General features: G+C 41.0%; 1 protein-coding gene across 1 annotated transcript; it reads right to left on the reverse strand.

Moving 5' to 3' along the window:
- Window positions 1-6910: 6910 nt before the first annotated feature.
- LOC139220314 (coiled-coil domain-containing glutamate-rich protein 1) lies at window positions 6911-8673 on the reverse strand. Its single transcript, XM_070852396.1, has one exon. The coding sequence runs from the start codon at window positions 8237-8239 to the stop codon at window positions 7562-7564; it is 678 nt and encodes a 225-aa protein (XP_070708497.1). The 5' UTR covers window positions 8240-8673; the 3' UTR covers window positions 6911-7561.
- Window positions 8674-11510: the final 2837 nt, after the last annotated feature.

Here is an 11510-nt window from a genome sequence, read left to right on the forward strand (position 1 = left end):
CACCCTCCAAACTCTATGTCTCTTACAACAGATCCTTTTCACTACAACAAAAGAAGTGGATGTGGCCACTGTGACTTCACCTAGACAGTCCTTTTGAACCCTTGAGTTTGGCATTTTGACATTTTTGGGGCCCAGAAGTGGTCGCATTTGAAGAGGGAGGAGAAGTTAGCAGCTAATGTTAGAAATAGCTAGGAAATTCTACCCTATTCTGTAATTCACATTAACTGTGATATTAATTGGGATATAAAATTAATTTCCTAGCGGGAAAAAGTCTTTAACAGATGATGTACTTAGTGGACAAACTGTGCAGCTGAATCCTTAGAGTGTCTGTTGGTACAACCAAAGGCTGAACAAGACATTTTTTGGGGACCAAAATGTTACAATTAACGTTCATTACTGAAAACACACTGTGAAAGGGTCTAAGTTGTAAGACAAAACCGTGAAAAACACCCCAAAACAAGTTCACAGTGTCAAGGATACACGTTGCTACTGATTTATTATGATTGACTGTTGAAGCAACTTATCAATCACAATGGAGCCCGCCCTTAAAGCACACCCTCTATTTTACTCTAAATGGGACCATAATTTGCTAAATGAACATCATGCTGTATTGAAGAAGATGTGAAACTGGTGATTGTGAACATGAACTCATATGGAAAGTGTAATTCTCTCACTTCAATACAATCTGACCTTTTTTTAATAGCCAGTAGAGGCAGCCGTTAGAAAGAATGAAAGTGTACTTGTACATTGGCTTCATTGTTCAGGCCCTGAGGCTGCATTCACATCTTTTATACGATTAATGGAAGGAGGCCAAAAATGGACAAACCTGTTGTGCTTATATCATCTACAGTTATAATTGGATGATTGCTCCTTGGGGAAGGAGTTTAAGTTATTGACTAAAATAAAATATCTCTTAAAAATCATCCCCCAGCACTTTTGCTATCTACGGATGTGACAATGAAAATAGTAACTGTTTTGGTAAAGTTGTATTAACATCCTCACAGCCCCACTCGGTCTATTGCAGACATGTAAACTTGCTCACATTAAATAATGTTTAACCTCTGAGGGAAAGGTTTCAGACTGAAGCTTCTCATCAAACATAGAAAACTAATGTCTATATGAAAACAGAGTTCAGAACTGGACCCTCACTGCTGGTTTTTCTTGGTGCTGAGCACAGCTGTCAATCAATTTGTTTTTCTGTCTTCTGATTGGCTGGCTTGTGTATTCAACAGCTCAAGTCTCCACCTCCGGAGTGGATGGCTGTACTTTTCCACTCCAAACTGAGATAGCTCAAATCCATCCACTCCTCCTACTCCTCCTCCTTCCATCACTTCATCTATTCACAACACACACACCCCCTCCTCAATCACACACACACACACGTATTGTATTTCTATATTTGTGTGGACCCTTACTGACGTGATGCATTCCCCAGCCCCTAACTCTAACCTTAACCATCATAACTAACCCAAACCTCAATCTATTATACACCTTAAACTTAACACCGTGTCTTAAGCATAACACAGTTCTTTGACTGTCAAAGCCAAAATGTCCCCATTTACCACAAATGTCCTCACTCTGTTGGTTAAAAATCTGTACAGGTCCTCAGTGTGTGGCAAGTACAAAACACTCACTCACTCACACACACACACAGACTGAGGTAGCAGAGATTTCTTGCAGGGTTTTTGGTTGTGCACAGAACCACAACAACTGAGGTTACGCCAACTGGTTAAGACTTCTGGTAATAAAACAAAGCCCATTATGCTCCGTTTGAATCTGGTTTCATAACAGATGTTGTCAAATGTGACAATAATTCTGTTTTTCCAGACACCTCTCTGCCTTGTAACCTGTGAGGAAACAGGCTTGTCTTTCCAGGCATCTAAGAAAAAAGAGGGCGACTTTCATCTCGTCACATGTGAATCAGCATTAATTCTCCCAATTAATTCTCAAAGGGTTCCTGACAGTATAAAAGGTCTTCATGAGTCCACTTGGTTATTAGTCCTGACCCAGGACCCAAGTGGGCTCACTTTTATGTCAGAGTCATCAAATTGGACTCTCTATCAGCTCCAATCACATGCTGATCACTCTGGAGATTTATTCATTTATTTTGGCATTTTGCCTTTATTGAACAACCGGTAGTAGAAGAAGAAGGGGAGGGTGGGTGCAGAGAGCCGAGGCCTTGACGTCATGTCTGAGCCTCTGTTCCACATGTAACTTAATGCAGTCTTTCATTCAGCAGTTGTTTTATCTGTCATTCTGAAAAAATGAAGTGTGTCTCTGACCTGTTATTATCTAACTTGTCTGAACTAACAGCGGCCCGTCAACTCTTTGGTCACCTTTCAACACACAGAGCAAAAACCCTGGGCTGGATACTGGTTAAAGGTAACAGTAACCAGTAACAACAGAAATACTGAAGTGAGCTGGGTTTGTCAGCTTAACATAAACAAATGACATTGTGGGTCATTTTGGAGCATTTTGGTTGGCTGCACTAGCTGTTAATCATTGGTTTCTGTCACAGAGAAATGTTTTCACCATACATTAAGTGCTCAATTTTGATCTGCTGGCTCAATAATTTACAGTTTATCAGAAACTAAGTAAAGTAAAAAGTGAAAATGTGTTTGTATATTAATTTTTCTGCTGTGGAAACAGACCTGGAACAATAAAGTCTACATCTAGTCCTGCATTCAAAATGTTAATTAAGTGAAATTAGAGAAGTATTATCAGCAAAATTTAGAACACTCAAAGAATCAAAAGTACTCATTATGCAGAATGGCATGATGAGAAGTATAAAGTAAAGTTAGTTGGACTTAAGTACAATAGTTTAGCATATATGTATACACATATAAAAGTCTTCCTCAAGCTTGGGTCTTCTGGCAGTTTGAGGGCTCTGCACAGCATCTCAGCTGTTCCAATGATTGTGCTCTTCTGGACAGAGACCTCAGATGTTGTACCTGGAATCTGCTGGAGCCACTCTCCCAGTTTGTCGGCCACAGCCCCCAGTGCTCCCATCACCGCTGGCACCACTGTTACCTTTAACTCCCCACATCTTATATTTTGGTATATTATCGAGCTTCTCATGTTCCTTCTTCCTGATATTGCTGTCACTCAGGATTGCTACATCTATCACCTTCTTATGTTGTTTGTCAATCAGCACGATGTCAGGTTGGTTAGCCATCACCTGCTTGTCAGTCTGGATGTGGAAGTCCCACAGGATCTCGGCTCGGTCATTCTCAGCCACTTTGGGAGGTGTCTTCCATTCTGGCCGTGGGGTTTCCAGCCCATACTGAGTGCAGATGTTCCTGTACACTATCCAGCCACTTGGTTATGGCGTTTTGTGTTTCAGAAGCATCTTTGTACAACCTGTATCTTGGGTCTTGTCTGGTGATCTGGTGTGGTAGACCTATTGATCTTGAATGCTTATCTGATTATCTAATAATCACCTAGTCAGTTACACAGTTGAGCATCTCCCCGTAACTCTGGAACAAGGTTTCTTTACTCACACATGATTCAGGATCAAAAAACACAGAAGAGATTCATTCACATTTGTTATATTAATCTCACAACATGGAGTGTCACAGATTTCAGTGAATAGTTAGTGGTATTGGTGTGTGTGGGTGTGTTGGGGATCTTTCTAACCGTCATATTATAAATGTGTCTGTACTTGTTCTTGGGCGGCTGCCCTTTCACCAACAATTCACTCTTCTCAATGTGTGCATGCATGTTTGTGATAGCGTCTTTGTGAAGAGCAATTCAGGCTGTATAAACCTTGAAAGTGAGGACATGTTTGAAAGTTAAGATATTTTTTAAAGTAAGGGCATTTTTGAGTCTAGATATTTTGTCTGTTTCCCACTTTGTCAGAGGACTGTTTAGGATTTGACTTTTGGTTTTAGCATTAAAGTCAGAATCAGGTTTAGTACTTTATAAAAGTCTCTATTAGGAAATGGAAAGGGCTTTTAGCAGTACGGACATGCAAGCATGTTTTTGTGTCAGCAGATTAGCATTAGTGTAGCTAGTAAAAGGCGTATTTGCAGGTTACTGATCTACTTTCTGTAATCTGCCACACACTACCTTACTGCCATAGTGTGTGTGTGAATGTGTGTGTGTGTGTGTGTGTGTGCACGTATGTTTGCCAGCTCACTCTCTCTTCCCGTTTGGCAGTATCAGCTGACCAATCTGAGGCAGCATTGCGCAACTCAGATTTTAAAGTAGAAGCTGCTGCTGACAGTTGACAGCAGCAGAAAAAGTAGAAACAGGAGCCACAGTCGATACACCAGAGCCAGTAGAGACAAAACAGCTGTGACTTGCCTCAGTGTGCCAGAGCAAAGCACATAAGTCTCTGATTGATAAGATTAGACACAGTGCAAGCACACTGTAGGTCAGTCAGACCTGCTGATGGTCACTGCTGGTCAGGCAGTGACTGGTCAGGCCACTCCTCAGGGGCCCAGGACTCAGGGGGCCCTGAAGGCTCCACGCTCACTTTTTGAAAATGTGTTGTTTGGGAAAAGTGCATCATTTCATTAACAAAATTAAATCTGCAGCAATACTTGAATGATTTAAGATTTAAAGGTAAGGCTCATACAATTCAAAATCTTACATTATTACTCATTACCTAAACATGTAATATAGACTTGGTTTAAATGAGGATAGACTGGTACCTGTGCTACAGAAATGCCCCTAAATTTAACATTAGTGGATGAAAATTTACTACATATACAGTACGTGCATATCAATGTCACGGTTCTGTAACTTTACGTTTTGGGAGATTGTATAATATTTTCTGTTATTCCATAAACATTAACAGACTGGGCCCAGATGCCCTTGATGATCTGACAAAGAGGCACGCACTGAGCTTCTTCTCCAGGACTGGATGAGTCTGAGTAACTTCATGTTCAAGAATGTCGTACAGGATGTGTGAAGGGGAAAAACAAACTTTCCTCAAGTGGAGCGTATATATTTCTTTTATAAATGCTTCAGTGAAAGGATGAGATGGAAGCACATGTGAGAAAAATGCTTTTTGCGTTAAAATATAATTATTCTGTCCGACAAGACATCTGTTTTACCATATAAGAAATGATTATGTCAAATAAATGCATAATTCAAGTAAGAGCAATGCTTTTAACACTGTCCACTAGCCTGCTACAGAGAAACAGCCAACTAGCCAGCTAAAGCTAAAGCTAAATGAACCCCCTTTGTCTTATGGCAAAGTACATTGTCAGGATTCTGTATGTGGAGAAAATAATCGAGCATTACAATGTACAGTTTACCAGTCAGCCTGAATACTTTAAACTCTTTTTTTTCTGTTTCTGTAGTCGCTGCTCTCTCATTTTGAAGGGCAGATTAATAAATCTTATAAATCAGAATTAAGAACATCTCTAACCTGCCTGCTGCTCACACTTTGTCCCGTTACCATTATTAGTTTATGACACACAAACACAAAGAGGCTTACACCTCCCTGCACGTCCTAAGTGGGTGTGACCAGCCCACTTGACTTTACGTAATCCACTTCAACTGCTCTGTGTGCAGGAACACAGAATCTGCCTCCCTCCTTCCTGCTTCAGTGCCTGTCTACAGTCTCTGAATAGAAACATTTTTAAAAGATGTATTAATGCTAATTACAGGACGATATTGGTTGAACCTTCCCAATGTGGTTACTTTAAGTGTTTAGCACCACGACAAGTGTATGAACACCTACATGGCCAGGCACCAAACTATTTACAGCATACAGAGACCAGCATATGGTTCACTACTACACATGAGCACAATTCAGTCTGCGTTCAAACAGCTGGTTCTTCTGCATCTACATCCTTTTTAAGTATGTGGGGGCCTATCTGACCAGATGGTGTGAGATAAAATGAATGTAGTAGAGTTTTTAAAAATATATCAAAACCTTTATTAAAGGAAACGGTATGAGTAGAGATATCAGGATGTTGGGTGGCTCAGACCACAGTGGAAATAAGTTATATTAAGATAAGTGTTTTTATTTCATGCTTCAGTCTTAGCTTTAACACCTTGTTTGTGTTACATGCTTTTTAAAGTATGTTTAATTGTTACCAGTAGCAACAGCGAGACTGGTATTGTTGTCACCTGGTGTGTCTGTGTGTGTACACGTCTGTCTGTGAGCAGTTTGCCAGGACAATAACGTCACAACCATGCAAGATGGAGTTGCCAAACTTTACAGGAGGGTAGTTGAGATCACAGTGAAGGACGGGTCCAGAGATGGGTGTAGTCTGAGCAAAGGCACCTGACGTAGAGGCGTAGGAAGCCCCCCCCCCTTCAGCCTTTACTTTAACAACTAGCAACAGCTCCTAACATGAATGAAAACTATTATTCAAGGAGGATGTTAGAATTCATGCCAGGATGGTTGGGCATGATGAATACATTTGGCACAGTTCACCAGATTCACTAAACACACTTCTCTCATGTGTTCCATTGCACAATACGTATTGATTTGGCTTTGGCTGGTGTGATCCCATCACAAGATGGTCTTCACTTGGTTTTCTTTCACTTACTTCTATTTCAATGTTTGGTGAATATCTGGATATGTCTGTTGTATATGAGTTGGTTTATGGCAGGCTAAAATACAATTAAAATGAATATTATCTATTGATACATAATGTATGTAACCTCCCAAAAATTATATGCATATTTCAGCATGTTTCATAATATTTCAATAATACAATATTTTTCTTGAATATGTTTCTCTTAACTGCTTGTCTTACATATCATTCATGTCATTTTGATGCATGTGAGCAACCCTAACCCTACCTTCACATGATAACATGTTAACTGTGCATTATTTGTTCTGTACTACCCTGATGACACAGTGACACACTGGCCCTGATAGCTCCGACCCTTTCTGTAAACTCACTCACACTCATTTAAATCCACATAGAAAAGCAATCAGCCCACATTACACCAATCAGATATTTATTTGTGTTTTTTCTTTTTATTCTTTTACAGTAAAGGGCTTTTTAGTTAATGACAGTCTGCATGAGCCAATCATCTGCAGCCTAATCCAGCCAGCTCAAAGCTGATTGGCTGTTTGGGCTCACTCCCACCACCCAGCCCATCTCCCTTTGTGTGCAACAATAACAACAAAAAGGCAGCACTTTTACAGCACCCAGATACACTGTACATGACCACACATGAACTGTAAAAAACATCAGTCTTAAAAATGTCATTTAATCTTGTATTTAGTTGAAGTTTTTATCTTAAACCTAGAAAAATACCAACAGGGTGAGATCATTTCACTTTTTCTAAGTGTGGTTCCAGTTGTTGTTTGCGCTGGTATCTTTAAAAAAGACATAGAGAGGCAGATCACTGTATGAATATTATATATAAAATGACAACTGACTAAAAATCAAGATGATTTCTGCTGGAACCTAATGCAATCATTTCACCCTGTGAGTAGATTTGAAAGATTTTAAGGCTAAATGACTTGATAAGATGAAAGTTTATTTTACTTTTCTGTGAGCATGAAGCAGAACAAACCTGACCCCGTTCAGTCTGAGGTTTGAGTGTCACACTGCTGAGAACAAAATGGCTCCCTGAAAGTTTCCCTTCAGGACGTCAGGATGTCACAGAACTCAACGAAGTCTCTCTGCATGAAATTCTGGCTCTGAATCAGGTCATCTTCAGAGGGGAAATACTGCATGCTGTCCTCCTGCAAACGCAGGCTGTCCTCCTGCAGACGCAGACTGTCCTCGTGCAGACGCAGACTGTCCTTGTGCAGTACCAGGATCTGCCCTGGTGGTGTCGTTGATCCTTGTGGGTTTGGACTGTCCAACAGGCCTCCTCTGGCGTTCTCCAGGACACCCAGGTATGAGTCCATGTCGGTGAGCTCCACGTCGCTGTCAGAGCTGCTGCCGCTGTCGCTCCCCACCGAGTCCGAGCGCATGTGCAGCATCTGATACTTCTCATGCATCAGAAACTGGTTGGTGTTCTTTGGGGCCCTCATCCCCCTTGCTCGGTTGCCCTTAACATTCACGGGCCGGAGGGACATCACCGACCTCTGGGGGTGTCGGGGATGATGGTGATGAGGATGATGACGCTGAGGGTGTTGGTGGTGGTGATTGCGCCCTCTCGACCACCCTCCCCCTCCTGTCCTCCGCCCCTGCAGGCGCCCCCTGCAGCTCTTGAACCAGCCAGGCTTTCTGCGGTTGGAAGGGTCCCTCAGCGGAGCCTCTTTTCCATCCTGCTGCTGCTGGCAGCTCCTCCTGCACATCATCTGTGAGAGCATTTTCTTGTCTTTCTTGCAGTCGCCCCCTTCCTCCCTGCTGCTCTCCTTCACATCCTCCTCCCCGTTCGTTGGCCCACACAACAACAAAGAGAGGCTGGTGTCTGTTTTTCTGGCTCAGATCACAAATGACCTCCTCTCACTCAGAGTCTACCTTTTCACTATTCTATCGCTTTTTTTCTTGACCTCTGGCTTTGGCTGATGCATCGCCTCCTCTTCCTCCCCTTGCAGCAGCAGCTTGCCTGCTCGGCTGGCTCCCTGTCACGCCCTCCTCTGCCTCTCTAATTTGTCTTCTTCACTTCTCTAAATGTCAAAGCAGCTCTTTGCAGCTCTGATTAGTGAAGTGAAATGAGCTGCTGAGGGGTTTTAAGCTTCTTCTGATTTAAAGCTGTATTTTTTGCAGTTTCAGGCCAGCTACAGCAGTGCACTTGGCTCTGACTAGCACTGACTGTGGTTCTGCCTTCCCCTCAGAGCCTGGATAAAGAGGTGGAAGGATCCATTCACAGGTTTAACACAGGGAGGGGGGTCAGGCTTAGTTGGTTTGTCCTTTGCCTAATAATAACATCACAATATGACCAGTTTCCTTTGTTCTCCACAGGAGTACAAGATATATGCACATAAACACACATGTCGGCCTTTATGTGCCTCTGGTTATGGATCTGTGGTTGTGATAAGCAGAAAGCTGCTCCCTGCAGCAGGATGGTTCACCCCGCTTCAGTTATAGCAGCTGAAATCTGATCCACAGCTGCTGCTGCTGCTACTGCCCACCCCCTCTGACAACAGACACAGTGTACAGCAACAACAAGCAGCAGCACTGGGGCAGGAGGACTGTAGAGTCTACTGTAGCAGTGACAGTTGGTTATTGTGTCATACAAAAGTGCCCAGCCCACACATATCTATCTATCTATCTATCTATCTATATTAAAGGATATATAGAAATGAATCTTATCTTATCTGATCTTATCTTACACATCAAAAATACTGTTGATGTGGGAAAAAAAGTTTTTTTATATAAAACATTACTGTGGATGCTAATGTCAGTCAGTCGGTTCAGCACTTTGGTCCAGATTGACATAAACAAATATTGGATGGATTAACATGAACTTGTGTACAGACATTCAGGATGATTCATGGTCTTACTGACTTTGGTGATGATTTGTTATCTAGTGACATGATGAGGTTGACATTTGTGATGTCAGTGAAATGTCGATTGGATGAATTACCATGAAATTTGGTTCAACATTAAGGTCAGCATGAACAGCAATAACTTTGTGATCCCTTGACTCTGCATCTAGCACCTTTGTCACATCACAATTTTCAGTTGAGCCATTGCTTTGTAAACAAATACAAGCAAAACAAATGACATCCCCATCAGCCATAGCAGTAATTTCTGTTAAATTACATGCTAACATGCTAAACTAAGATGATGAACATGGCAAACATTAACATTAGCATGCTGATGTTCAGCTGAAACTCCGGCTGTGTCTGAGTGAAGCCTCACAGATGCAAAAAAAGTACCATCCTTAAATCAATAGATAATGAGACATAAAAGATTTACTTCATCTTCAACACAACCTAATTCATAAAACAAAGCATTTCCTCCTCAGGGACTCCATTAAAAAAGCACTGCTTCCTGCCACTACTGTCAGCACAACAATCCTCGCTGTTACAATTCTGTTCAGGTCAAATATATTTAGATCAATTCAGTTCAACAAAACACAGACCACAGCAAGACATAACACATACCTTTACGTTTGCAGCTACACTAGTGACCCCATGTGGCTGTTTTTAATGTAACCCACCCAGCAAAATTGTTGGATGGATTGCAGGACACTGATTTGCTACACTTTGATCCCTACAACAGCGATGCATAAAATATTTGTCCCAAGAGTTGATAGATTCACTGATGTGCGCCATCCAGCTGTAAAGAGTCCAGGAGAGAGTTTAGAAAGATGTTTGTATTTGGCATGAAAACTGATTTTGATTGATTGATTTTGATTTTGATTCCTGAATAATCTGCAGAACAAACACAGAATGTAGAGGGCAATCACATCCGACAACACTGAGCTACTGTTAACCTCGCTGATGACACATTCAGTAAACCATGCACTGACTGTTTGGTCTATTTTTATATTGGGAGCCATCACCATTTAATATTTGTTTCCTTGGCAAGTCAGAGATTACGAGGCTCACAGCAGCCCAAAACTATCTCTTTTTATGTTCTTTATTGGTCAAATATTCAGGGACATACTGTACAATAAACAAGTTAAAAACAGCCCCAGTTAAACAATAATTGTAGAGAAATAGCAGCTGTAAATACATGAATAACTGCAATAAATCTCTAATTGCATAAAGACGGTGTGGCTATTACTTAATTCATCTTCACAGACAGCTAAAAGTAAGATGTTCAAATCTAAATAAAAAGTTTAATAAAGTGCTATAAACATCAGGTAGCCTTCTCTGTCTGACATTTACAGCAGACAAATCGGAAAGAAAGCTAAATCCATCATACCATCACCTCATACCAAGTACAGGTTTATAAAAACTAGCTGCATTAGGCACAAGTTTTCATTTCTCCCATGTGCAAGAAGTGTTCCTAATTCTAGAGCATTGTAAACCACCTCCTTGTTGCACACACAGCTTAGCATCTCTCTTACCTTTGTTAAACTGCATAAACAGTACAACGATTTTTTTAATATCTTCAGTTGTCTGAGTGTTTTTTTTTTTTTAACTGTGTTTATGTGTCATGTTTTAGGTTTGTGATTTAATGCTTTGCTTCAAAAAGAAATTCCTCTTGTGGGACAATGAGGATCTGAACTGAACTTAAAGTAATACATGCTGTGTGCACAGGTATGAGATAAAATGACAAACAACGTCCAAAATATGTGTTTATGTCTCAAGTGACTAAGTGACTTATCAGAAAAGATAAGTCACTTAGGCTGCACCTGGTGTCCTCAAATAAAATAAACCAACACTTATGAACTATTTTATATTGACAACTCCTGCATGCTGATTTTCATGTCTCTAAATTGTGCATTTCATCAAATCTTCATATAGAAAATGCACACCTTGTGTCACAGAGGCATGGATGTGCCTCTGACACTCCTAGTTACTCTAATGGATTTGTTGGCTACTTGTATTGCTTCGGGGCCTGGTCTCTGTCTGAAACATTGTGTGGTCATAAAGTCATTACAGCATACCACATTCATGTATTCAGTCTATGATCTCATACTGAACCAATGTCCACCACTGTCAACGCTCTTTCTAAGGTCGT

The sequence above is a fragment of the Pempheris klunzingeri genome, chromosome 2, assembly GCF_042242105.1.
Source record: "Pempheris klunzingeri isolate RE-2024b chromosome 2, fPemKlu1.hap1, whole genome shotgun sequence".
Classification (NCBI taxonomy): Eukaryota; Metazoa; Chordata; class Actinopteri; order Acropomatiformes; family Pempheridae; genus Pempheris; species Pempheris klunzingeri.